This window comes from Phyllostomus hastatus, unplaced genomic scaffold, assembly GCF_019186645.2.
Source record: "Phyllostomus hastatus isolate PE091 unplaced genomic scaffold, TTU_PhHast_1.1 phas_contig_198, whole genome shotgun sequence".
Classification (NCBI taxonomy): domain Eukaryota; kingdom Metazoa; phylum Chordata; class Mammalia; order Chiroptera; family Phyllostomidae; genus Phyllostomus; species Phyllostomus hastatus.
Window position 1 is genome coordinate 2,492,006 of NW_025333715.1, and position 27,958 is coordinate 2,519,963.

At 62.4% G+C, this 27,958-nt stretch overlaps 1 protein-coding gene across 9 annotated transcripts; it reads right to left on the reverse strand.

Moving 5' to 3' along the window:
- Positions 1 to 516: 516 nt before the first annotated feature.
- On the reverse strand, positions 517 to 22,030 carry FAM118A (family with sequence similarity 118 member A). Of its 9 annotated transcripts, none has more exons than XM_045835143.1 (9): positions 21,854 to 22,030; positions 14,693 to 14,807; positions 13,738 to 13,993; positions 11,432 to 11,653; positions 9,500 to 9,628; positions 8,071 to 8,356; positions 6,608 to 6,640; positions 5,276 to 5,353; positions 517 to 1,735 (listed from the first exon to the last, which is right to left on the reverse strand). In XM_045835143.1, the coding sequence occupies exons 2-9, from the start codon at positions 14,737 to 14,739 to the stop codon at positions 1,716 to 1,718; spliced, it is 1,071 nt and encodes a 356-aa protein (XP_045691099.1). In that variant the 5' UTR covers positions 14,740 to 14,807; positions 21,854 to 22,030; the 3' UTR covers positions 517 to 1,715. The 9 variants fall into 9 exon arrangements, with proteins under 9 accessions (XP_045691099.1, XP_045691095.1, XP_045691104.1 ...); XM_045835139.1 differs by having other exon boundaries at positions 14,693 to 14,824; XM_045835148.1 differs by having other exon boundaries at positions 13,738 to 13,990; positions 21,854 to 22,027.
- Positions 22,031 to 27,958: the final 5,928 nt, after the last annotated feature.

Here is a 27,958-nt window from a genome sequence, read left to right on the forward strand (position 1 = left end):
CGCGACCAGACCAAAGGCGGGGAGGGAGATGGCTTAAACGGCATGGAAGCCCCACAACCAGTTCTTTTAAGCGACAGAGAGACAGCCAACCTATCGGATGCAGTTAAAAGCACTGGTGATCAGGATGCGCACAGAATTGGTTGAATTTGGTCGCAAATTAGATGAAAAAATGAAGGCCACGCTAAGTGCAATGAAGGAAAACGCACAGGGAACCAATAGTGATGGGAAGGAAATGCACAGAAAAGCATATGGGAAATGTGGAAGCTAAAGAACTTACGACGCATGGACATGAACTAAAGGGGGGAATGTGGGCGGGAGGGGGTGTGCAGGGTGGAGGGGAGTGAAGGGGGGAATGGGACAACTGTAATGGCATGATCAATAAAATGTATAAAAATAAACCACATTCAAGTAATCACCTGATTTCACAACTGAGTGACACCTCATGGTAAAAAGTCTCATTAAATAAATTAAAGCAAGCTTTGTCATAACTGAGGAAAAGTTGAGCACACAGTTGAAGTTAAATTTTTATTTATGACCAGAGTAGCATAAAATTTGTTTTTCATGCTTTGGAAAGGAGACAAAGGTCTGACATAGGCCTCCGGCTTATCTCACCCCCTCCGCGTCCCAACCTTACGCTTCTTGTTCTTTACACCCGTGGGGAGCTCCGGTGCCAGCAGCGGGAAGGGGCAGAGTGCTCGACACGAAACGCCTTGTGCAAACAGCCCCTGACACAGAAAGCAGGCAGGGCCTTTGCCGTTCACAGAGCGACTCCCTGCACGGGCACAGCGGGTGGCAGCCCTCTCTGCCGCCTGCCGAGGGGCCCCGGGAAACTAGTGTTGGCGTCTCTGGTGCTGCGGTCCCTCCCTTTGCAAGGTCTGCCTGCCACGCCCTGAGTGAATCCGTTCACGGGGCCGTGGGAGGGGATGTCAGGAGATGTGCACCGAGAGCCTCGGATGGACGTGGGAAGCTTGGAGTTTATACTCAACTAAAAGTTAAAAACCGGGTCTGTGCTCCACTTGTAACTTCTCAGATACCAGCTGCAAAACGGACCTGCAGAGCACGGAACTGCACTTGGGAAAAGGTCCTCCCTGTTTCTCCGTGACTTCGCTTCTGGCGGTAGTTAGACTTGTCCTTCTTTGGAACTGAAGTTACTAAGATTGTGGAATTCCAAAGAAGCCCTATTGGTCTAGTCACTCTTTTAAAAGTCATACCACTCTCACTGGGAGAGTCCATGCCTGGAATATTCTTACTATATTACAATATAACAAACACACCTGAAAAGTTTTTTCTATAGTAATAGAGTTTCTGCATAAAAATTATAAAATTTAAGAGTTTAGGTTTTTATTTTCTCTTTGGCAACTACTGTTGCTTGGACAGTCTTCACTCTCTCCCTTTTATTAGAAAACCCACTTTGACAAAAAGGGGGGTGTCGAGTGGGAGCCCAGGATACCGGGCACCGTCCTTCCTGCCGATCGGGCCCCTGAGGTAGTTGTCCACCAGCCCTCACAAAGGGCACCTGGAGTGTGCGCTTCACCCCCCCGGCAGTTAGACACACACGGGGGACTGTCACCCAGCCTCCTCGGGCCACACCCCCGCAGGGCCCTCTCGGGGAGCATGACAGTTTAGAAGCGAGAGATCTGTGTGGAGTTCGGGTGCGGCGCTGCGGTTACCGAAGGCTGGCCTTCAAGTCACAGGTTTTACTGGTTTTAAAAATTTCAAGATGCTCCAGCATCATCTGTTCAAACAGAAAGAAAGGAATACCAAAATGTTAAGATTCAGTTTCAAAAAGTATGTGCCATAGGGTTTCTGTTTTGGAAAAGTCAAGTTTTTTTTCTTTTGTGCCAAAGACTCAGAACACACGTCCACAATGGAAATAGTAGCCACGGTCCAGAAAAGACCACGGAGCGGTAAATACCATCAGGGGACATGGTGTTTACAAAGACACGCAGAAATCTCCACCCGTGAACAGGGGTGCTCTCTCCCTTCTTGGGGCACCGGGGGCGGGGCAGTTTCAGCACGCGTAATGGAGCCTGTTCAAGTGCAAAGACACATGAAGCTCAGCCCACACGGATGGGAGCCCACCATGGTCCCCTCCGCTCTCCAGCCTGCGGGAGCGGCCAGCAGCACCAAGAAGATGGACCTTGGCTCTCACCTGCATGCAGAGCAGGACAGCTTTCTGCAAGAGAGACCGAGCGCTCCGTCTGAACAGACAGTTGCTGGACGGGCAGTGGCACCGGAGGGGCCCGGGGATGGCCGCACAGCAGGTCCCCGGGCAGAAAGCCCTGCCGCCGGATCCACACACTCCCGCTCCGAGCCCCCACCGAGGGGGGGAAGCTGCGTGTCTGCGGCAGCGGCGGAAACCACCACCTGGGCCTGCCTTTCCACACACCTGCCGGCCCTGCGGACGCCGGTGGAGGAGAACCACTCACCTGGAGGAAATGACTCAAAAGCACGAGTCTTGTTGTTTGTTTTTACTCAGTTCCAGTCTCTGCCGGCTGAATTCACAATCCACATATTTGCTACAAGACTTGGAGGAATTTTATACAAGATGCTATCACAATGGAATTCTCCTAACGACTATATGCTGAAGTTGTACAAAACACACTAAATTTGTGCAAAATCGAAGTGAGAGCCTGTGGAATCTGCTGCAGTTGTGGCTCGGCCGTTTTCCCACGAGGTCCCCAGTGCACGCTCCCCGCACCCGCCGAAGACAGCAGGGGGCCACAGCCTCACCCGTCTCCTGCCGAGGGTCCTAACTCCACTCTCTCTGCAAGCGGCCGTTTTAACAATTGCTTTGTTTGTTGACTTTCTTTGATTACATGTTATTTGCATTCATTATGAATCTTCTTATCTACAACAGACTATTTCAACAGTTCATGATCCTTGTGTCGTAGAAGGAAATACGTATCGTGGTAGGGCTCACACTTATCCACTGAGAAATTAGTTTACATGAGAAATAAGTCACTAGCAGGGGAGGTAAATGCTTCATGGCTCCAAAAACTATTAGATTATTATACAGGTGTTTAAGAGTGTTTTCCTGAGGTTTTCTTATAAAGTAGCAAAAAATAAACTCTGGCCCAGGCTGGTGTGGCTTAGTGGATTGAGTGCCAGCCTGCAAGCCACAGGGTCACGGGTTCGATTCCCCGGTCTAGGGCACGTAACTGGATTACAGCCGGGTCCCTGAGGGTGGGGGGTGCGTGCAAGGCAACCACACACTGGTGTTTCTCTCCCTCTCTTTCGCCCTCCCTTCTCTCTGGAAATAAATAAAATTTTTAAAAAATAAACTGTTATCTGAAAACCCTGCACACCAGTGTTTTCAGGAATGAGGTAGAGTCAGGTACCCAGAGAAGTCTCTGGTTTGTCTAGAGATTTAAAAATATTAGTCATATAATGATAGGCTATGAGAAAGAATAAGAAAACAAGAGTCCCTAGAAATTAACCATAACACTGTCAAAATAAAAGTTTAACCCAAAGGCTAGAATATAAATTCAAGAACCTCAGATTTTGAAAAAATGAAAATTAAAGCATTACAGAAACAGCAGACAGGGGAACTCAGTCTGGGAGACCCCAACTCGTGTGAAGAACGCAGGGAGAAGACAGAAAGGGACAACCAGGACAACCACGGATTACCCCAGAGCTGGGGACGCGAGGGGAAAATGGAGCGAGGTGTATGAAAGAACCCGCCTAAATATATCTTCACGAAATGTCTAAACGCCCAGGAAAAAGACCCTGAAAGCTTCCAGAAAGGATAGCAACAGGCCGCCTACAAGTCACGAAGAACTGGGCTGGCATCAGACTCTTCAGCGGGGAACCTGGACACGAAACTGGAGTCCGGGGGGACACTAGGAACCAAGAGGCTACAGGCCAGCGGCCACAGGGTGTGAGGACCATGCGAAGAGGCGGCAGACACACCAGCCCGGGGGCATCTGGCCTGCGCGGGCCCCCGAGGGGCTCCGGGCAGGACGGACGGGAGGCAGGAGAAGGAAGCCCTGACGGTCGTCCAGGACAGGAAGGTGACCGGGAGACCGGCCGGCAGCAGGACAGACCAGGAGGTGAGAAGACACCTTGGGACAGGAAGGGCCCATGTCAGACAATGCATACGTTAAAAAGTATTGTGAAATGTAATTTTTAGACAAGGGGAAAAGAAATCTAGAAACTCCTGAAAAAGTAAACAGCACAGGGAACACCAACATGCAACAAGCAAAAGAGGAACAGAATTAGTGGAATGCGAGGAGACACTTGACCTTGATGTGAGGACGTCCCACCACTGGCGCAGAAACTGGGGCGCTGGGCCCATTAACACGGCACACAGCTGGCTAACTGGGAAAATACTCCCACTGGGATTTTTGAGGTTTTATTTTTGAGGGGAAGTGAGGGAGAGAAACATCAACAGGCTGCCTCTCGCACGCCCCCAGTTGGACCTGGCCTGCAGCCCACGCGCCCTGGCCGGGAATCTAACGGCAACCCGGCGACCCTTTGGTTCACGGGCTAGCGCCCAATCCGCCGGGCCACGCCAGCCAGGGCGTTCCCTTTGTTTTAATAACGTGAGTTTTAGTAACGTTTGTTCTCCAGCCTGGAGATTCAGCCGACAGCCAGGCTGAGGGCCAACCTGCTTCAGCCCGCAGCGCTGGAGATCCACACGGGCGACTCAGGGAGTGAGAGGAAGGGGCGGGGAGGGCGGCGGACCGTCACGGCCAGCCTCACACGGGGAAGCAGGAGTAAGCACGTCACTTAAGGGACAGGGGGCGACCCACGGTAGGCGGCGAGGGAGGGGACAGCACATGAGGGAAACTGCCTTCCTGGAGCCAGCAGAGGCTATTTACTGAAATAAACAGTTTAAGTCACTCTCCAGCCACAGACAACATAAAACAAGTGACTTTAAGTGGTCTTCTGCGGGGACTACGGCGTCCTAAGTCGGGACAGTGGTCACCCCTGGGCGGTGGGGAAGTGGCTGAAAAGCTGCTGGCGGGGGGGGGGTCCCAATGACATCCTGTGTCTGGAAAGGGGTGTGATCACAACGGTGTGGTCACACTGTGAGAATTCACTGGCTGACGTCACATCTGTGCACTTGCTCTGCGTTTTTTCAGGGACGTGTGAGCCTGAACGGACGGAAGTGTTTAGGAGCGGGCCCCTCGGCCGGCGTGAACAGCCTGCGTCCTGCCTCACCCCTCCGGGGACCAGGACGGTGAGCGAGGCGCTGGGGCCGCAGCGCCCGCAAGCTGGGCAAAGCTGCAGAAGCCCCCAACACAGGGAGAGAACTCAAAATATCCGGTACCTGATTGTCGGAGCTGTTTCGGAACTTCGGTTCCGTTCTCTTCCAGCTTCCTCTTTGCGCAGCCCTGACATGCACTCCCTGAAAGGCGGAGACGCTCATCAAAAAGCTGCTTGTCCCGGCCCCGGCTGGTTGGGCCCCGGCTGGTTGGTCGGCCGGAGCATCACCCCACTCCACCACGGTTGCAGGTCCCATCCCCAGCCAGGGCACGCCCGGGAAGCACCCAGTGAGCGCATAAATACACGGAACAACACATCGACGTTTCTCTCTAACGTCAGTCCGTCAACCATCAATAAATCAGAAGTTCCCCTTGCAGAACCCGCGCCACCCCCCCCCCCCCCCGAGCAGCGCACGAGCCCGGTTTATTCCAGGTGGCGTTTGCTGGGTTAATGCTCTTCCAGGAGAGGAGGGGGGCCCGGGGGCCGCGCTGGCGTGCGAGCGAGCGCGACTGTGACAAGCGTGCCCTTTCACAGGGAGGCGGGCCGATGCGGGAAGCTGAGCACCAACGTCGCCATTCCTGAACCGAAACCCACCGCACTCACGAGTCTCACGTCTGGGTCGCCGAGCCCTGCAGGGGCCCCGCTCCACGGCCAAGCCCCTCCTGACCGACAGACCGAGCGGCGTGGGGAAGGCCATTGTCAGGTTCGCCCAAGGAGGATGCTGGTAGCCACTGCGCTCGGCCGTCCCTCGTTAACTCAGAAGCAGGCAGAGCTGAGCCCAGCAGAGAAAGCAATTACACCTCACACACACATTAAACAGAAAACCGGACATGAGAGCTTAAGGGCCTTTGCCGTTAGAACTTCAGAAAGGGGTGGGCCCCAGTCCGCAGTCTCAGGCCAAACGCTCTCACGAAACAGAGCCCGTCCTGACCCCCCTGGAACTCTGGGCTGTGGGGCGGGAATGACTCTCAGGCGCTTCCTTGCAGCGGGGGGGGGGCTCTGTCCCCTGCCCCGCGGCGGGGGCCATCCTGCCGGCCCCACGGTGTGCCGTCTGTGGCGCAGGGGTGTTAGGCTAAGTATTTACTTTTTAAATCTGTTTTTATTGATTTTGAGAGAGGAAGGGAGCGAGGGCACTGACGTGAGAGAGAAACGCTGATTGTTTGCGCCCCAACCAGGGGTCGAACCTGCAACCTGGGCACGTTCCCGACCGGGAACCGAACCTCTAACCTTTCGGCGGATGGACAACACTCCAGCCAACAACCAACCGAGCCACCCGCCCAGGGCACAGGCTAAGTATTTAACTTGCAGACATTTTTATGATTTTACAAATAGCGACAGGAAGACGGTCGAACGTGCAGGCAAAAACCAGGCTGATAAAATCCAAGATCCGCCTTACCCAGCAGCGTGGTGCTGTCCACTCGGTCAGCGTCTGGGGAGACAGGAAAACGATCAGCAGAGCGAGCCTTCTTCGTGCGCCCCGGCCGGCCGGCTGGCGTGGACGGGGTGGCAAGGCCGCCGCCAGCTTGAACGCAGCCTGGCGCGGTCACTGCCCTCCTCTCCCCACTCCCACGGGGCGCTGGGCCTGGCACAGCTGTCACTCATTTCTGCCACCACCAGTGTGCCACCCTCTCCAGCTGGGAAAGGCACCTCAGAAGTGCAGGTACACGTCCCCGAGGACACGCAGACTCACAAGGTCTGGAAAAGGGGTGCCCGGGGGGGACAGAAAGGCGCTCGGCGGCGCGCCCCAGGAGCCTGGGCTCAGGCAGGTCCTGGCGCCCCAGACGCGTGTGCGTGTGGACGCGAGAGAGGTGGCAGCTGTGGGCAGAGGTGACGAGAATACTGTCCCTCTCCAGGGCCACCACGCAGGCCCGTCCTGGGACACCCTGAACAGGACGGTCCCCCTGTGCAGTCCAGGGCCCCATCCCAGCTCAGACACCCCGGCACCAGCCGGGCAAGCCATTCACCTCGGGGCTCGGCTCACTGTCCACCCACCGGCCCGTGGCCGCAGCGGGCGCGGTGACTGAACACAGAACTGGGTCGCGAACGTCAAATCCAGGCGTGTGACCGAGCGCGGCTCCCTTCCCGGCTCTCAGTGAGACACCGCCCACTGCCCTCGCCGCCGCACTCGCGCCCGCCAGGGGAAATGCCGCTCACACGGGCCCCTGACTGACCACTTGTGGACAGGGCTGAAGGGAAGAACTTAGGTGCTGGGTCGCCTGTGCATCTGTCACCCATGATCTCAGTGTCTCCGGTCTCCACGGTCACGGCTGGTCAGGCCCAGCCGTCTGTCCCCGTGCTGAAGCCAATGCCCTGCGTGCGTGAGCTTCCGGTCACCGTTCACCAACAGTCCGCCCAGGCGTCTCCAAGCCCGCCGTCACCCGCCAGCCGCCCACCTGTCGAGCCGGTGACTTAAGAGTGACTCGGTGACCCTGGTCACTCCCGACACGTGGACCACCCCCGACAGAGGGCCCAGGACAGCGGCTCCGACGGCGGGCTGCACGCGGCCACACATGGAGAGGGCATGACATAAAAAGTGTCCCTGCGGCCCGGGACAGGGTGGAGGTGGGAAGCACTCGCAGGACTCAGGCCCCGTCTTGGCCGGCTCGCCCACGGCATGCGTGGCGCCTGGCGCAGCCTGGTGTGCGGCCCCCTGTGGGCACCGCCCTCGGCTTGCAGACCCCGCGGTCACCGTGGCCTTCCAGTGTTAAGGCACACAGAGGAGTTTTTGGAAAATAACTAAAGGACCAGTGGGTTTCACGGTTAAGTACACTAAGACCTCACTTGTCTTCTGTGGTAGGTAAACTACGTCTCAGAAAGGAGGGGCGCGGGAAGGAGCCCCTCTCCGGGTGGCGCCCATACCTGGACTCCGCCGTCTGCAGATCCGCGAGGCCAGGTCTTGCACGTAGCCCGGGAAGTGGTCAAAGCTGGCGCCGTAGGACACGACCTTGATCCCGTGCAGCAGCATGTCGGCCTGGTGCTTGAAGAACTGGTCCTCGCCCTCCTTGAGCACGACCATGTAGTGCTCCAGGTCCACCTTGTTCGGCACCGAGTACAGGAAGAGCGCCTGGAATATCTGGTCCCGCAGCGTCTCCCCGCAGCCCACGAACAGGAAGGACTTGGTGCGGTACAGGTTCTGGAGCACCTCCTGGGGGGCCGACCGAGAGACCACTGCTCGCTGGGGGGCAGCAGGGCCGGCCGGCCCACCAGCCAAGACACCACCCTTCCAAGCCCTCGCCGCCCCAACGGCCTTTCCCAGAGCCACACCGACCAACGGTCAGAGAGGCAGCGCCTCCCCCTCTCTGGCCAGACACCCGGCCAGGCCCGAGTCAGCGTCCAGGGCACATGAGCCCACGGTGGGGACGGCCGACGGCCCGCCCTGCCCGCCAGGCCCGAGCCGAGCGCGCTCCCTCTGCCCCGTCACGCACGAGTCTGAAGCCCACAGTGAAGGACACTAACTGTCTGAGTTCACGGCTGCCGGGCCACGCCCTGCATCAACCGTCCCGGGGGGGCACGGGCAGGCACCTCTGGGGAGTGGGGACTGGTGTCAGGGGAAGAGGGTTTGGGGAGTGAGGCCAGCAGAGCTGAGGCAGGTCCAGCGACAGTGACCCAGGGGAGTGGGCACGGGGGGTCACTCGGGCCCGCAGTGCAGACCCACCAGTTCAGGCACCGCACGTCTCAGAGGGTATCAGCTCATGTGTCTCTTGACCCAGGACACGCCGCTGAAGCCCCGAGGAGCCTCAGCTACCCACCCACGTGCCACACCTGGCCACACCCCACGGGTGGCCCAGGGCCAGTACCCAGGGGCCAGCGCCAGCCCTGGGCTCGCAGGGACCCGGCGAAGTCCCTGGGGTTGCTCAGCGCTGTAACAGGGGAGTCCATACAGAGTGGGAAGCAGGCTTCTGCTTTGTGTCTGGTGTCAAGTCTGCCTCCCAGAGAGAGGAGTTCAAAACCAGGCTCTGACAGCCAGAGCGCGCCGGGGAGAGCGCGGGGAGAACAGCAGACAGCGGGGCGCGTGAACGAACAGACGACCGAGGGGGAGGGGGCCGGCGAGCGGCATCACGGGCCCTGTGGGCCCGCCCGACACTCTGAGAAACACAGCTGTCCCTGGGCAGCTGAGTCACGAGTGGCCAGTGGCCAGGTGAGTCGGAAGGGACGGAGGCCGCGCATGACGTGAGCACAGGCCGGCAGCCGTGTGGGCCCCACGGGCAGCACCGCCGGGGGCCGGGGAGCCACTCAGACCGCCGCCGGCGTCCCCAGGGGCACAGGCAACGCCAGCCGGGCGCCCTACCATCACTTCCGGGTCCTGAGTGACGTCCTTGTACCCCGAGGGGTCCAGCACCATCCCACAGGGGTCCGTGTACAAGCCGTGGATGTGGAGGACTCCGTACTTCACGTGGCCTCTTGCCCACTGAAGGACCTGTCCGAAATCGGGCCCAGAAAAAAGGAACCTGTTGTTATTGAGAACAGAGGTCAGAGGGAGCCGTCTGAACTGGATGCGCGGGTTCTTGGCGCCACCTCGGAGACAGTAAGGGAGGGGTCTGCGTCGATGATCACACCCTTGAGGTCCGAGAGGAACTCCGCTGTCAGCGCTGACTCCCGTCACGATGCGTCGGGAGGAACTGTGAGCCCGAGACGGGGACGCAGAAAACACCCCGAACCCCCGAGAGTCCAGCAGGGCCGTGAGACCGGCCGCTCCAGAGGGGCTGTGAGCACCTCCACGTCTAAGGCCGCCAGCCCGTCTCAGTCACCGCTGTGCCCACGCACGGCGCCCGGAGGAGGTCTGTGAAAGACACGACGTATCGACTGCCCCGCACTGACTTCCACCCGAGGTCCAGGACAAAGGTCCTTAAACGACACACGGGGTGAACGTCCCTTTTCACACCGGGGCTGTCGCCCTATCGGGCAGTGCCGACACACCGGACAGACAGACGGACACCCACAGCTCCAGCACAGAACGAGCGGCCGAGCAGCTAGAGCCCCGCCGTGCCGCCTGCATTTGTCCCAGAGACGCCGTCTGCGGCGGCGAGGCGGCCTCCCGGGCGGGCTGGGCGGCGCGGGTGTGGGCGCAGGCGCGGGAGCAGGGGCCCTGTTCAGGGGTACAGCGGCCCCAGCGCCGCCCTGCCAGGGCAGCCTGTGCCCCGGGCGAGTGCCCGCAGCCACCTGGCACACGCTCTCGGCCAAGCTCCGAGAAAGGGGGCCGAGGGGAGCTCTCGGGGTGCAGCCGAGCCCTCCGCCGGACCGGGCCCCGGTGAGCCGCGCTCCCGACGGCCGCCGGCACGGCACCGAGAGCCGGGCTGCGGCCTTCCCTCGGGGAGAGGGCCGGGCGGCCCAGCAGCGGCGTGCGTGGGTGGTGGTAACACACCGTCTGTGAGCAGACACCCAGACACGCAGAGAGACAGCGAGCGCGCACGGCCACTCCAACAAAACCGCACTCAACCTCACGCGCAAGGAAGATGAAAGGGTGAGACGTCCCCGTCCTCCGGGTGAACCGCATTTCGTTTTGTCTCTCAGTGACACCACGTGCGGGCCCAGGCGACGACCCCCAGACGCACTGCGGGTTCGGGCCCAGACCGCCGCACCAGAGCAAGCCCCCCCCCACCCCGTGCTGGGCAGGGTGTGGGCTGCACCCGGGGAGGACCGCCAGCCCGCGAAGCGCCAGGGGGCGGGGTCTGCCTGCGCTCTGCACGCAGCCGCTGGGACCGCGGACCCTTCCGGGAAACAACTGGTAACGCACACCACCTGTCTTCAGAAGTCGTTCCCGTGGGCCCTAAACCTCTTCTGGGAATGTAAGCCAAAGGACTAAGCGGAGGGAACAGGAGTGTGAGGACTGTCGAGGCCGCACTGCCTGTCGTCAGAGCGGAGGCTTGCCGACAACCGGACAGGACTTCCGGTGACGACGACGGCGACGAGCACACGCGGACGAGAAGGCCCTGCAGATCAGCAGGACCGGACGCGGAAGACAAGAGCAGGCAGCGCCACGTGTCCTGGCACGTGCGGCGTCCCCTCCCCTGGGGCCGCCCGCGGGAGGGGCTGGCACAGGGGCGAGACCAAGTCAGGGACGAGTTCCGCCGTGGAGAGGAGCGTGGAGAGCAGACGGCCCCTTTCACTGTGACTGACCCCCCCACCCCACTGCAGAGACCCACGCTGGCTCCACACCCACTGCGCTGCTGGGGCCTTTCCCTCCCGCCCGCCCACCCGGCCTGCGGGCCCTGGGCCGCACCTTGGTCTTGTCCTTCAAATCCAGGGACTCCATGGGCTTGTTCTGCTGCTGCCCGAAGAGCTCCAGCAGGTTGTCGTAGTTGGTGGTCAGCACCAGCGTGCCCCTCTCCATCAGGCCGAGCACGGCCTGCAGCACCAGCGGGTTCTGGATGTGCCGCTCCAGGTCGTCGAAGACCTCCATCAGGCAGTCCTGGAAGAAGTTGGGCTTGGTGTCGCCCGTCCGCTGCGGGGGAGGGGGGGGTGGACCGGGAGTTAGCAAAGACGTCGCCTCCCAGCCACATGTGCACCCCCCCAGGTACCACTCTAGATGCTAGGGACGAGGTGGGGAGGGGGCGCCGGCCGACCTCGCAGTGCGCTAAGCTCTGGAGCAGGGAGACGTGAGGGTGCTAAACACTCTGGGGAAAGTGGAGGAGAGAAAGGGGCCCAGGGGGGCTGGGGCCCAGGCATCGGGGAGGGGCCTCCGCGGAGGGAAGGCCCCGCAGCGGGAAGAACGAGCGCCAGGCCCCGCCAGGCGGGAACGCAGGCGCAGGCGAGCGAGGCGCCCCCGCGCAGCAGCGTGAGGGGCTGTGCCCGCAGGTGAGGTCAGAGAGGCGGCCGGGAACCGCATGGGGGGGGCCGTGAAGACCCAGGGGAGGCGTTTCCTCGGAGGGTGGCAAACCGCTGGTTTCCCCCTTGTCGGGGGTCCAGGAAACGGTGTGTCTTCACGGCACCTTAAATTAGGGGCAGCCGGTGTGGCACACGCCGCTGAGACAGGCCACAGGGCGAGGTGAGGTGTGGCCTCGGGGCCCTGCTCCGTGGCCGGCGCTGGGCTGGGGCGGCCGGGAGGAGGGAGCGCAGAGAGCCCTTCGGAAGCGCCCGGCCCTGAGGGGTCCGGTGAGCGGGCCTGGCAGCTGGGAGGACGGACGCGCCCCCCACCCCCGCCCATAAGGCCGCCCCTCGCCCAGCCACCCGCACCGGGACGGGCGAGGCAGCAGACCGCGCACCCACACGGAACGCCTGTGCCCACCCGCCTCACCATCGCCGTCTGCCTGAGCACCCGAGCCCACCCCGCGGCCCCTGCCGATGTCAGCCGCGGCTCTGGGCGCCCCCTTTTCTGACGCCCTCCCCAATCCCGAAAACCCTGCCAGTGCCCCCAGTGGGAGTCACGGGTAAGCCCCCACATTTCCATCCTCATCCTCACCTCCATCCCCAACACAAAGCTGCCCCCCAGGCCCCGGACCGGCGCAGGGGTGGGGTGGCCCTGATCACTGTCAAGGCTGTCTGGCTCTCCTTCCGTCGCAGTCTGTGCTGGCCTCAGGTCCACTCAGGGGACCCTTCCTGCACCACGGCCTCCACCCCTCTCCTCCAATAAGCTGGTCCCAGCTTGGCCATCACGCCGCGGCCACACCGGGGCCTCACCATCATCAGGAGCCTCTCCTCCCCCATCCGCCCAACTCGAGCACCGGCAGGCTCCCGGGATGACAGCCACCCCATCGCAACCCTCAGGCACGGACCCGGCTACGGCTGGCCTTGTCGCTCGTGCCCCTGCTGGCCACCGTCCCCCGTAAGCAGCCTAAAGACGCCACCACGGCGCCGACCCCCTCAGGCTGGTGAGCTTCCGGCCTCCCCCACTTTGCCGGGATTCATCCCCGAGGCACCCCGGCCCCGGAGCCCAGCTCCCCACAGGCCGCCTCCCCGCATGCCCCGACCTGCTGAGCGCAGGCGGGGACAACACAGCCCTTCCAGCTGTGGGCACCGTGACTCTGTTCTTACAGAAGTTTGCAAAAGCATGCAACAGTAAGGAGAGGAGCAGAACGAAGCTCCAGACACTGGTCTCCTGGACTAAACAAGCAGCAGCCCACCCGGCCTCTCTCCAACGGAATGCCCTCCTCTGGACGGCCCCGGGCCTGCCCTGTGGCACTTCTCTGTCCCCTGACGCCTCCCGCTCCCCCAAGACAGGGCCCGGTGCTCCACCCACAGGGGACCGGGGAGGAACTGTTCCAGGCTCCTCGTCTTCCAGACGCCCCGGCACTCAGCAGTAGGGAACCCTCAGCTCTGTCCCCAAAGCAGCCCGAGGTGTCCCTGACCCAGCCCCACACGGCCCGGTGCCGGGGGGCAGGGCACTTATCTGGGGAGCCCACACCCAGCCCCGCGGCCTAAGGGGACGGCAGTCTGAGGGACTTGAAGGTTCCTGGCTCAGCAGCCCACTCTGCCGAGAAGAGACGCCGTAGGTTCCTCGGAGAGTAAACGCCAGAGGGATCGATTCACCAGCCTGGCCCAGGGCCAGTCACCCCGTGACCCAGAAGTGCTTGTCTGCAAAGGACTCACAGGGGACATCTTCCGGATCAGGTCGTGGGCCACAACCAGCAGGTCCCGGTCCTTCATCACCTTCCTGCGGAAGCGAGCCACGTCCCCGGGGTGCAGCACCTCCAGCTGCTCCGCCGCCTCCAGGACGGCCTCCAGGCAGCTCCTCCAGGAGCGGAGGGCGGGGATGCCCGGGGCCACCGCTGCACTGACGCCGGTCCCCATCACCAGGAGCAGCTCCTGCGGCTGTTTCTGGATGAGGCTTTTCAAAAACTTCCTGCTTAAAAACAAGGGAGGGAGAGAGTGAAAGTCAGCACGGAAACACCTCCACCGGGAAGAAAGTCGAAGCCGGCAGGACGGCCTGTGCGGCGTCCGGGGGCGCGGCCCGACCCAGACGCACGGACGCTGCCTCCTCACCGCGCTCCCCGGAGAGGAGGCGTCGGTCCCTTCGGTGGATTCGACCTGGTCCGGCCGCGCTCCACTGAGGGCCTGGGAGCGGCTGCGTCTGGCTCACCGGGAGTCAGGCCCCTGCCTCCGCGTTAATGCTGTTTATCACCGAACACACACCTCAGCCGTTTTAACGCTCTGAAGCCGCAAAGAGCTTGTACACAACTGAGATGCCAGAACGATCCCCGCCCCCCGAGACAGGTGGAAGTCCTGGCAGAAGGCTGGTTCTCGGCCCCTTCCCAGCCACAGCCCGCTCCAGGAAAGGGGCCTCCCGCCCTGCACCGCTGCACAGCCGGCGGGCCGGCAGAGCCCGGCACCCCGGCCTGCACGGGGCCCCCGGGGCCCTGCTGCGGGGTGAGACCAGGCTGCGGTCCCTTCCTGGGGCAAGACAGCTGCCTTCCGGAATGTTTCCGAAGCTGGAGCCAAGGCGATCCCACCGCGAGAGCCCCGTCCTGACCAGGGGCCGAGTGGCGGGAGGACACGTGTAGCGGGCGACATGAGCCGCACGGAGCGGAGCACCCGCCTCATTTACCTGGATTTCTGCTCACTGCTGCTCGTCGTCTTTCCCAGCGAATCCATCCGGGCCACCTGACGAGGAAAGCCGGTCAGAAGCGACTCCTGTCTCCCCGGTCGAAGTTCTCAGCACCCTTGAGGAGAGTCAGGGCTGGAAGTAAAACCACAGGTCTGGGACGTCCCCTTCCACGGGGACGCCCGGAAACGCCAGCACAGACACCAGACACCCACGTCTCCCAACGCCGGGACCTGCAGGCCAGCAGAGGGCTCGGCCCCAGACTCTGCCCTCTGCTCAGGACAGGAAACCGGGGAGCCCAGGCCCCCAGTCCAGGCGCCGCGGTGGCCTCAGTCCACATTCTCACGCTGCCCCTTCGCGACCCTGTCCCGGAGGAGTGTCCAGCTGGTGTGACCACGAACCCCTCCCCAGGGGGGAGAAGCGGCCGGCGCACAACACGGCAGAGGCAGAACCACTCCTCGGGGAGGCGTGTGCTCCCTGGGGTGCTGACCGCCGGGGCCCCCCCCCCGCGGCTGGCGACCCTCCTCAGCAAGTCTTCCCAGGCGCCCGGCACCCCCCGCCCACCATGGACGGAGTGAAATTCAGCCCGAAGGAACCAGCCAAGCCAGAGGTCAGCTCCTCACTCACACAAAACAAGCACCGACCCTGCTCGGTCTCCACGGCCAAACCACCCGGGCCCTTCCACGTGCCTGGAGTGGCACCTCCCTCCTGACGCTGGAACCGCTGGCTGCAGACCGGGAAACGTGCAGGGAAAATACAGCCTGGAACACCCGTAACCCTGCCACCAAGGAGCAGCGGCTGTCACTAACATCCACGTAGTTCCCTCCACGTTGTCCTTTACGTTTTTCAGTCACTGGAGAGCGGGGTTCACATCCCACGCTCCCCACCCACCAGAATAAAGGCCTCTTTACAACCCAGCGCCACCCACCCAACCTGTGACAGTCAAGCAGCCAGACGGCCATGGTGGCAGCAGCAACCGCAGCAAGGCCAGCCAGAGACCCGCTGAACCGGGCCAAGGCGCTGACCCAAAGAACCGACGGGTGTTTGGAGCACTCGCGACCACCGCAGTCCACACGGGCGCGGGGGCCGGAGGGCAGGAAAGGGAGAAGACAAATGTCAAGAGGGAAAACAACCCAGCGAGTGACAGAGTTCACGAAGGTTTGAGGAGGGGGGGGAGAAAAATGTCAGGAACAGTAACTACTGCCCTGGCCGGGCGGCTTGGCTAGTTGGAGTGTCACCCCTTAAACCGGAAGGCTGTGGGTTCGATTCCCGGTCAGGGCACACGCCCAGGCTGCGGGTTTGGTTCCCCAGTCCTGGTGCGTGTCGAAGGCAACAGATCGATGTTTCTCTCCCTGTTTCTCCCTCCCTTTTCCTCTAAAAGAAAATAGATAACATCTTTTAAAAAATTATTAAATTAGCACAACACTACTTTCATTACAAACCACACTTTCACTGCACGCACACGAACCAGGAAGCTCCGAGTCTGTGGGATCCTCAAAAATACCCTTAGGAAAGCCTCTTCCCTCCCCTCTGTAAGTGACGTGCGGGTTCCCGTGCGGGTTCCCGTGCGGGTTCCCGTGCGCGCGCAGGGAGACCCCAGCGGAGCACGGCGCAGGGGCGGCAGCGCACACACGGGCCCGTCCCTGCCTCCTGCACGGCTGGAGACGGAGGTCACAGAGGGTCACCGACGTTTCAAATGTCGGCTTGTGAGTCCCCGCGGTCAGTCCGCAGAGGGACGGAACAAGACGCCCCAGACACGCGGGAGCAGCCACACGCGGTGCCGGGAAGCCGGACCACGCGGCGGGCGGCCGCTCCCAGCATTCCCAGGGCCGCTCCGCGCCGGGCCCAGAAGCATTCCCCTGTAAGAGGCGACGTGTAAACAAGCTGCCCACAGGAGACCCAAGCCTTGCAAATGCCAGTTTCGGGTGTAATCCACGTAACTAACCAGCGCGGTTCCTAAGGGCCGGGGCGTCCGTTGTGGAGGCCCAAACCGTCTGAGTACGCTGGGGGCAGGCCCCGCCCAGCACCCCGACACCGGCAGTCCCAGGTCCCGCACGGCAGCGCCCCCATCGCTCTGGTTGGAGCCCCGCAAATGGCCCTTTCCGTGGCGATCTGGTGCCCGTGGGGGTGGGGAGGGGCCGCAAAGCAGAAGTCCCCGGGCAACGAGAGGAAATTCTCCAGGTGCACCTGACGAGCACACGCCCAGCCCCCAGCGAGCCCCCGTGGCCTGGCTGACGGGCTGCCTCGGAGTTCGGTCAGGACGACTGCGGTCAGGACCACCAGGTTCGCCGGAGCTGGACACACGGCGCAAGCGGACGAAGAGGGAGCGTCCAGAACCGCGAGCGACGGCAGCCCCTCCACCCACGGCAGCACGGGCCCTCGGCGCGGAACACTCGGCGTCTGGAGTGGAGGGGACGCTGCCTCCCCTTCGGGAGACCTCCCGGACCCCAGTTTGCCAATCCGCCCCCCCATGAACGCCACACGGCTGCACAGATGCAGTGAGCGGAGCGCGCAACGAAAGGTTTGCCTGTTACCAGGAACCACGTCCGCCGCCAGCTCAGCTCCCTCGGCCCCGGCCGGCTGCCACGGCAACTCTCCCGCGGCAGCCCGCAGCAGCGCGCACGAACGTGACCGCGGGGCTGGCAAACCCTCGCCCGGGCCGCACTGCTGAGGGGCCTCTGGAATGAACTGCTTTCTGTCATCCCAGAACACACGGAACCCGGGGCGCACGCTACTGCCGTCCGAAGGGCTCACGGCGGGGAACACGCTCGGTCTGCAGCGATCAAGACGTGTTCCTTTGGGGCTGGACACCAGCGGCTCTGAACAGAGCTGCCTGGGCGCACACCAAGGAAATAACAAAACCCACCACAAAGAACGGGAAGATCACGGTTTAGTTCAACTACATTAATCACTGACACTCCTTGTACCCTGACGAGGTTCACGGCAAAGCCCTCAGCACTCCGAGCGGCAGCTCACCAACCCTCCCGACGGCCGCTGACCCGGCCGAGGCCGACGCCCGCCCGTCCAGGAGGCCAAGGCGCTCAGTGCAGCCCTGGACGCTTCCTCCTCCCGCCGGCGTGGCCCGGGATGGCAGACACGCACACGGCAGCTCACAAGGACCCTGCCGCCTGCTGAGTCGTCAGCTGCCTTACAGTGTGCCCATCAACCGTGACACACCACATAGTTCAAACATACGTGTCCCTCGACGCTCAGCCCATGACAGTGGACACGCCAGCGCAGAGGCCACGGGCCAACGGGAGGCCACTCCCCCGGGCCGAGGGGCACGAGGGACGCTCCAGAAAGCGCACGGCCAGCACGACCCGAGACGAGGCGGCTCGGACAGGAGGGGTCGGGAAGGTGGCAGGGTCACAAAGGGGAGCACGAGGCTCTGAGGGGTGTGACTCGGTCGGGGCCCCCCAGCGTTGGGGGCAAGCTGGAAACTCACTGCCGGCTCCCGGTCCGTCACCTCGCCACCACCCCGGGCGTCACCGGGTGCACCGTGACTCCAGCACCTCACCTGGGGCCCCAATCTCTACCTGCTTGCCCACCAAACCTGTCACCACAGGCCCAGCAACACTCGACCTGCCTGAATGACCAGCGGCAGTCACCCTGCCGCCTCCCCACGCCCGCAGGCGGATGTCAGGCTGCGGGGAGGAGCCTCGGGCGAAACGACCAGCTCCGGACAGTTCCCCCTTGGCCTTTGCCGGTGTTATCGCACTGTCCCCGAGGGCTGGGCAGGGAACAATGCCACCATTCAAGAGGATGTCATGCTCCCCGCAAGGGGACACCTTGAGCTCCTGTGGGAAGACGTGGGAATCCACTGAAAGAGCCCAGCCTTAGAATCAAACATCCGGGCACTCCTCGTACAACTTAGCACCGCGTAAGTTACCATCTCAGAGCCTCCGTTTCCTTTATCTGCACAAAAGGAGTCTCTCGCCACCCCCAGGGCCGCTGGAAACACTCCCAGGGGCGACACCTGAAGGAACAAAGCCTACCCCTGTCTCTGCCTCCCGTCGGAACCCTGGGCTTCTGCCTGAGTCAGTTCTTGGTGGACAGCTGTCTTCTTCTAATCCCAAATAAATGTGTGTTGTCTCTGGGGGGGGCGGGGAGTCTGCCTCCCACCAGACCCTCTGTCCATGATTAAACTCGCACTCAGACATTTCGTGAGCGCTGCCCTGCCTCCCACGCACCCGAGTCCGGACCCCAGCCCAAGCCCCTTCGAGTGCTCGTCCTGAGGCCCTAAGCCACACCCTCCGTCTCTGCTCCAAGGCCTCCCACGCTGTCTCACTGCCGAGAGCCGAGAGCCTCCCTCCCAGCGCCTGTCGTCCCACACTGTCTCCAGGGCAACGCTTCAGACACAGCACACCTGAACCTGTCTGTCCCTCGAGGGCCTCCCCGTCCTCCGGGACCCGCCCGTGTCGTTCCAGGTGTTGTTCCCTCCCCGGACACCACCTACCGCTCCGCTCCTGCCCGGCCCCGCCAGCTCCGCACGCAGCTCCCATGCGGGGCCGCAGGCACCCTGAGGAAGCCCTGGGGGACCACCCGCCCGAGGGGAAAAGGACAAAACCTCACGAGAGGGAGTAAAAAGTTCCCGACGCCACTCCCCTGGCAGGACACGGCAGTCTCACAGAGGAGAAACCTCCAACCAGCCTCCCAGGCCCCTGCCCGAGGAAGAAGCAGAGGTCCCCGCTGCCACCCCGTCCAGGGCGCCACCATCTCTCCCGTGCTCTTGCTTCCCCCGACAATTCTCCTGCAGCCCAGGCCGCGACTGTCCGGAAGCACAAAGGCATCATCAGTCCCCCCTGAACCCTTCGGCGGCCTGCGCTGCCCTGCCAGACCCCCTCCCGGCCTCCAGAGGGGTTCCTGCTTCCGTCCTGACGCCCCTCGCCCACCCCCTTTCCTGCCACGCCCCAGCTACAGCCCCGCTCGCTCAGCCACCCTCCCAGTTCCCCCCACTCTGGTCTCCCCTCCTCCGAGCACCTCCCTCTGTCCCCTTCGTCCCCTCCGCTGGCCAGCTCCCCTCTTCCTCCGGCTCTGCCCGGGTCCGCACAGACTCGGGCCAACCGCAGAGGCTGTGACTCCAGCCAGGGCCCAGGGCGGGCTGGGCCTCAGGAACAAAGCTGGATTCGCCTCATTCAAGAGTCCCTGTAACTCCACCCCGAGAACCTTTCTTCTTAGGGGAACCAATTTCTCTCCAGCCGCCCCAGAATGAATCTACATCCAGTTACACTTCTCGGTTTCCAAAACTCTGGTGTGCTTCACAGCACGCCTCCCTAGCTAGCAAACTCCTCTTTGACCTCAAGGTTCACCTGTTACCTGTCACTTCCTCCCCTCCAGAAGCCCTCCTGAACTCCCCTTCCAGGAATCCACGCCCCACCCCCAGCGGAATTCAAGGTCACTACACTGTTGTCATCACCGTGTAAAGCCAACCTCCTCTCTTCCTCACCGCCCTGCACAGGCCCTGAGAGCGGGAACTGAGCTCTCTCCAGTTCCTCCGCCAACTCCTGGAAACTATCAGGCACTCAAACAAATGTTAGATCCAGGAGTGGAAAAAAAAAAATGAAGACAAGGAGACAACCTCCAAGCATCCTTCCTTGCCCTAAGTCCCTCGCCTACTTAGGTCCACCTCCCTGCACCCCATCAGCTCTGACCCCGGACTCCCGCGGGCCGCTCGAGCCTCACGAAGAGCATTAAAAGTTAACCACTGTCCCGGCTCTGGCCCCAATGCAGCAGAAACCGCACATGCAAATGCGGGCGCTCAGATCACCGCCCTGCTCGGTTACAGAGTCATCGGGTGACCTGGAACTTGCCTCTCCTTTCGCTCGTACTGTCACCCAGGACGCACACAGCCCCGGAATAGGTTCACAGACGCCTCGCGGGGCCAGGGGCCCGCGGTGTTAGAAACCCGCCCCGGGACCAGCGTGGAGAGGGAGCGAAACGGGGGCCGAACCTCGGGAAGGGGGTAGAGCGGGGCAGGGGAGAAGCCGAGGGCGGGGAGCGGGTCCAGGGACCCGAGGGGCCAGGGAGAGATGGCACCAAGGGCCTGCGCGGCCCAGGGGGATTCTGAGGCCTGGGGGCGGGGGCGGGGACGGGAACATCGGGGACGGGAACCTCTGGAACGGTCTCGGGGATCCTGAGCGAATCTTTAGGAGGTTCCGGAACCGGGGGTTCTGAGGGGTCTCGGGGCCCTGTGGCGGTGGGAGGTCGTCTGGGGACCTCGGAGTCTCGGGAAAATCCTGAAAGGTTTGGGGGTTCGAAGAGTCCTCAGAGTGGCAGGGGCCAAAGGTAGCCGGGGACCCCGACAGGGCCAGGGGGCCGGGACGGACCCCGAGGGGTTCTCGAGAGAAGGGGGAGCTGCTGGGAACCGAAGTCTGCTGCCCAGGTGGCTGGGATGGCCGGCTTTCCGGAGAGCGTCAGGGGCCGGGGGGCCCCGGGGGCGCCGGAGCGGACCCAGAAGTTCTCGGGGTACCGGCTGGCTCTCAACCCGAGCCTCTCCGACCCGCCTCTCACCTGCGGCGCCGCCCTGATGCCGGTCGGAGCTTCGGCTCCCGCCGCCGCCTCCTCCGGCTCCGCGGTGCTGCTGGTCTCCCCCGGGCTGCCGCGGGCGCACGCCGCGGGCGCTGGGCGGGGTCAGGCGGGAGCCGCCTGCGGGGGCGGGGGCGGGGGGGCTGCGCGCGCACCCGGGCGGGAGGCGGCGCGGACGCCCTGCGCCCTCGGCCGCGACTCCCACGCCGGCCGGCCGCGGCGCCGCCGCAATGCCTTCCCCCGCGCGCGCGCCCTCGCCGCGCCAAGGTTCCGCCCCGAAAACAAGGAGCCGCCGGCCCCGCCCCCACGGAGGCCCCGCCCCCTCGGAATCTCGGGTGCCGGTGGGTTGTGCTCGCGAAGAGACCACCCGCTTCCAAACCTTTGTCTGAGCCCCAGTCTGTCCCCTGTTCGCCGTGCGTTTCGGGGTTCTCATCTGCAAAGCGGGGTCGGCGCACTTTGCTGGCACGGGGCGAGTATTCAGTGCGACCCGGAGCACCCCTCTACAGCACCCCTGCGCAGTGCCCGAGCACCCGAGCGTCCGCCGGTCCCCACACGCGCCCTGCTTCCCAAACAGCCCCGCCCACTAAGACCGCCAGTCCCCTCCCCCAGCCCCGCGTCCTTTCCCTTTAGAGTTCTCACCACGCTCCGAAGGACGTACACTTGCTTTCCCTCTCCCTTGAGACAGCCGCACGTGTCGGTCAAGTACACCCCTGGTCCCCAGAAGCAAGAACGGGGCAGGACACACGACTGGTGCCCAAATGTTTGTTTATGACTGCGTGCGCGTCCTCCTGGTGTGCTTCCCTCATCAAGAAATAATCCTCCTAGGAGGCTGATAATGGGGGTCAGCTTGGGTTCGTCCCGTGACCTGTCGGCTACGGGTGCCCAGGTTCCGTGTCTGTACACGGTGGGGGGAGGGGGGGCGGATGCTAGGGCGGCCTCCCGGGTGGCTGAGAGGACTGAATGAGATGGGCTTGGCCCCAGGGCACGCAGCCGGGTTAGTGTGCCCTGGGGGCCGTGTTATTCTGGCGGCCTCGCCCTTCCCTGCTCTGCCACTGGAAGTCTTTCCCGCCCTGAACATGCCTTCCTGTTCAGGATCTAAAAAAGCCACTTCCTTTGCCGGCCCTCCAGCCCACACGGAAGCCTCCCGTTTGTGGGGGTCGCCGGCTATGCTGGTGGGTTCCAACAGCCTGTGAACTTTGGGGGCCTGGAGCCCAGAACGCTGGGAGGGCCAGTGGCTCGGGTGTGAACGGGGCCAACGTGGGCTTCCTACATGGTGCCAGGCTCTGGCTTGAGCACTGGGCACGTGTTCCGGCATTTAGTCCTCGGAACAACCAAGCGAGGGAGGGGCCGTGGTCATTCCAATTTGACAGGAGGCCGCTGAGGCCCTGCAAAGTCGCCCAGGCCGCTTCCTGCCCCAGGCGACGCATCTCCCCACCGGAGCAGACAGACCCCTGTCCGCGGGCCTGAGATGCAGTGCCCTTCAGTCCCTGCTCAGTCCCCGTGCTCAGGGCGGGCTCCCAAACCTGCAGGAGGCGTGGTCCCAGCACGGGCCTTGATAACCGCAGCCCTGGGGGGTAGGTGCCGCAGAGGCAGGCCCAAGGTGCCGTGGGGCCTCGGGTGGTGGGCGCTGGAGCACCCATCGGTGCAGCCCCGGCACAGACGGGGGAGCTCAGCCCCTCCACCCAAAAACTCAGCGCAGCAGCCTTAGGAGGACAAGGCCAGCAGGAGGGACACATTAGGAGCAATGGCCCCCTCTCCTCCATCTCCGAGCAAGATGCGGCGTCTCACAGGTTGTGGAAAATTACTGAGAGGCACTGCCACCTGGCCACCCTGAGCGTCCTCAGAGGAGATAAGGGGCTGGCGTGACAGGCCGGCCAGCGGCCAGCGTGGTGCTGGTGTGTGTCACACGTTGCTGAAGGCCACAGGTGCAGGGGACCCTGTCCACCCCCACCCAGCTGGCGTGAGCACACCTTTGTCCGCCCGTGCTGAGCAAAGGGGAAACTGCGTGTGTGCCCGAAATGGCCAGGCTGCCCAGTGAGACGCTGGTGTGTGTGGAAGGACGTGCGTGTGTGTGTGTTTATATATACACCCCTGTTTTTTTAAGAGTTTATTTATTTATTTTCAGAGAGGGAAGGGAGGGGGAAAGAGAGAGAGAGAAACATCAATGTGCGGTTGCTGGGGGCCGTGGCCTGCAACCCAGGCATGTGCCCTGACTGGGAATCGAACCTGCGACGCTTTGGTTTGCAGCCCGTGCTCAATCCACTGAGCTATGCCAGCCAGGGCTACATACACCCCTCTTTATTGAGCACCTACTATGCGCCAGGTGCTATGCTACACTCTTTGCACACACACCTTCCTTCCTCCCCACAGTCCCCTTCGGCACTAGGTATTATTAGTCCCCTGCAACAGACTGAAAAACGGAGAGGATCTGCAGTAACTAGGCCGAGCTGGAAGGAGGGCCATCCGCTCAGAACTGCTGGCAGGGACTGTGTGGCGACAGAAGGGGATTCACACCGTGAGACGAGACAAAAGGGACAGAGTCACAGGCAGGGCCCCAGGAGGCAGGCTCCGAAGAGTGAGCGGAGAGACACCAGGGACCCGAGGACAACCCTTCCATCCTGGCGAGGGCCGTGGCTCTGTTGCTCGGACAGTCCCACATCATGATACGTGGACACCCTGCCCTGGCGTGAGGGCCAGACGTCTGCACACGGGAGACCCCTGGACCGCGCATCCTCCACACATAACACGCCACACACCCTCCCACTGTCCCCTCCTTACACACACGTGCTACGGACACTCTCGGCAGGAGGAAGGGGGGCAGCCTGGCCAGCACAGCTCGGAAAAGTCTCTCTGGCCCTCCTTCTCTGACGTTGGGTGGGCCTGCGCCCCAGCCCCACGCAGCCCACCCATGCTCCGGCTCAGGCCCCTCCCCACTGGCCTGGAAGTTGGCAACAGGGTGCTGTGAGGTTGCCACTCTCCAGTCCATGTCCGTCCCCCCCACAGCACCCCAGGCCGTGCTCCGGCCAGGGGCCAGGCAGCAGCACGCCCTGTGCTGGCAGCGGAGGCCACAGCGGGACCAGGAGCCCCTGCCCCCAGGGGGCCCACAGTGTAGACGGGGAACCCGACAGTCAACACGCGTCAGGGCGTGGTGAGACTGTAGAGGGAAGAGCGTTGGGGGAGGGACAGACACCTGTGAAAGTAAAAGAGCAAGACGCCGCCGGGGAGAGATTCGCAAAACCTGTATCTGACCAGGAACCGAATCTAGAAGACAGAAAGAAGTCGTATCTCCATGATAAGACAAGCAACCCAATTTAAAAAAAATGGCCAAAAGATGTGTACGCATATTCATCAGAAGAGATGCATGGTGGGAAGTGAGGTGCCTCTGCAGACCACCGGGGCGGCCAACACTGAAGAGACTGGCCGCCCCAGTGCCGCCGTCATGGATGGGGACGAACTGACCGCTCGCACGCTGCTGGCGGGGATGCCGAGTGGGCCAACCCCCCACCCCCTTCCCCCCCCACCAGGAAGGGCTAAACTAGGAAGCGGGGGTAACACCCGATGCTGGTGAGGACGCAGAAAACCTGGATCGCCCACAAGAATGTACAGTGACTTCCAGCCAGGACAAACAGCCTGGCAATTTCTTTTCAAAGCAGACAAGCTTCCTGTGCAAGCCAGCAGTAGCATTCTTGAATAATTATCCCAGAAAAAAATGAAAACTGTGTTCATGTAAAAACGTTACACAACTGTTTGTAGAAACTGTCCTCGTAATAGCCAGAAACAGGAAGCAAGCTCATTGTCCTCCCGCAGCCGAGCAGGCAAACAATCTGCAGGGCATTTGTATCCTGGGCTCCTCCTCCGCACCAGTAAACGAGAAAGGGCTACTGATATTTGCAACAACTCCAGCGGACCTCAGCGAAATTGTGCAAAGGTTACAAACTGGATGTTTTCATTCCTGTAACATTTTGAGATAACGCAGTTGTGGAGATGGGGAGGAGACCAGTGGTTGTAGGGGGAGGGGAGTGTGTGGCTGTAAAGGGACAGTGGGGACAAGCCTTGTGATGATGGACCAGTTGTGTATCTGGATTGTGGTGGGGGGGACACAAGTCTGGACGCACAGCAGCACACAGACACGGAGCCCAAAGCACAGGGAAATAGCCACAAGCTCCGTGGAGCTAGGGTGCCAGCGTGAGCCTCCTGCTTCTGACATAATTCAGCTGCAGTCCTAGGAGATGTTAGCATTCAGGGGACGGGGTGAAGGCTACCGGAACCTCCCTGGACATTTTTTGCAACTTCCTGCAAATCTATCATTATTTCAAAATAAAGCTTTTTTTTTTTTTGTAATGGTACAAGCACTTTGGGAAACAATGTGGCAGCCTCTTTAAGAATGAGTCACACCCTACCACACAATGCAGTCGTCCCACCCCCACGGGCTCGCCCACGAGAAGTGAAAGCCATGCCTGTACAGGGACACGAATGTTCATAACGCTCTGTTTGCAATAGCTGCAGCCTGAAACGCCCCCTGCTGCACACAAGAGGTCAGGGGAGCCCAGAGAGGTTACTTCCTGGCCCAGAGTCACACAGCATGTCTACAGGGATCAGCGGATGGCTCCTGATGGGGGTGGGAGGGAAGGAAGGCAGCCCCGAAGGCCCCACCCTCCCAGCCAGAGGGAGGAAGGGTCCCTCAGGTCTGAGCAGGGAGCTAGAGAAATGGCTTCTGTGGGTATTTATAACTAGAAGTTTCTGCGAAGCCTTGAGTCCAGCCCAGAGCTCACGAGCCAGCCCCGTGTCTCCCGCCCACGGCCGCCCACCAGCCCGGCTCAGTCTGCGGGAACCGGATCGCGCTGGCTGGAAGGTAACAAAGGCTTCCGCCCCCACGGCCCACTGACAGATGACAGCGTACCTGTCCCTGGCGCTGCACCGAGGGGGAGCCGCTTCTGACGGGGAGCGACGGAAGCAGGAAGGGCTGTGCGGTCCGATGACGTGCCGGGGTGGGTTTAGGGGACACCGAGTAGCACTGTCACCCTCTCAGTGACGGTTCTGGGACTGAGGGTGAGAGCAGGTGCCTCCCGGGTTGCCCCTCCTTCGGGGCCCCAAAGAGGAGAGGACTCTGCCCCTTGCCTGCTCTGTATCTCGCTGGGGCTCCCAACACCATCCTGGCCCAGCAGATCAGAACGCCTCGTGGGGGTGTTTGGCCCCGGGACCGCCGGGGCCAGGCGGACGCAGTCGGCTGGTCACACACACACACACACGCACACACACACCCAGAGCCCTCGGGAGACAGAGACAGCAAAACAAAGAACCGAGGTGCCAGGCTTCCTCGTCCCACGGCCGGCACCGGCACCGGCGACGGCTGCTGCTGAGCTGTAGGCTGCCGCGGAGGAGGGCCCCTGCGGCTGGGAGCAGCGGCACCCAGACCCCCTGTGCTCCGAGCCTAGACCAGAGCAGCCTCGGGGGAGCCGCGCCCCAGCGGCCGACGTGGCCCGTGCGAGGTCGCTAGGGGGGTAGCTGCTCCCCTCCGGTGACGACCAACCCCACAGGCCCGGCGTCACAACAGAGGGTTTATCTCCCGTCTGCGGTCTGGGTCGGCCGGGGCTCTGCTCCACTCGGCGTCTTCACGCCGGGCCCCAGGCGGACAGAGCAGCGCCCAGCGGGGTGTGTCCTCGGGCCGGAGGGATACGGGCAACGGGCAACCACCGAGGGCTCCCGCAGAGCCACTGGGAAGTGAGCAGGGCGAGGGGGGGGCAGTGCATGGCTGGGGGAGCACTGGGCCCGCCCCGCTCTGATCCCTCCAAGTCACACACCTGCAGGCTGGCCTGGGCACCAGGAGAGAGCCGACCCCCAGCGACTCCCACGAGGGGTAGCTGCTGCTAGCGGAGAGGGGCTCCGGTCACCTGAGGGTCCTGCTTTTCAAATGGGGGGCGGACCCAGACTAAGGGACCCCCAAACCCTTAGCTAAAGATGGGGCCTCCACAGTGACCACTGGACTCCAGCACATTCTGCTATTGAAATAAAAACAGTCGTGGCTGGCGTGGCTCAGTGGACTGAGCGCCGGCCTGAGAACCAAAGGGTCCCTGGTTCGATTCCCAGTCAGGGCACACGCCTGGGTTGCAGACCAGGTTCCCCAGTAGGGGGCGCTCAAGAGGCAACCACACATTTGATGTTTCCCTCTCTTCACCCTCCCTTCTCCTTTCTCTAAACATAAATAAATAAAATCTTTACAAAATAATAAATAAAATAAGCACAGGTCACATGGCTGGTGGGAATGCAAAACGGAGCGGCCACTTCGGAAAACGGGTTGGCGGTCCCTCAGAAAGCCCACTGGAGCACGACAGAAGGGCCCGTGACACGGTAGCTCCTCTCCTCGCCATGGGCCCACGGGGACTGAGAACGTGAGCAAACAGGCACGCACCTGCCCGCCCCTAGTGGCGCCGTTCCCAGTGGCCCCATGTGGCTCAGCGGCCCGGCGTGAAAACAGCCCGCATGCCCATCCGCCCTGAGTGACGGGCCCGGAACGTGACTCGGCCACAGCAGCGGGGAAGTGCAGATGCCGCCAGCTCCCGTGTGGACGGAGGCACAGTGAGCGAAGCCCACGAGAGGGTCACGTGCCGCCTGCCTCCACGGGCAGGGGACGTCCCGGGCCGCGGAGTCCGTGGGCTCTGGTGGGGGAGGGGACGGGGGCTCCCCTTCGGTGAGGAAGGCGGTTTGCAGTCAGGGATAGCGGTCTCCCGGCCCTGGGACCATCCC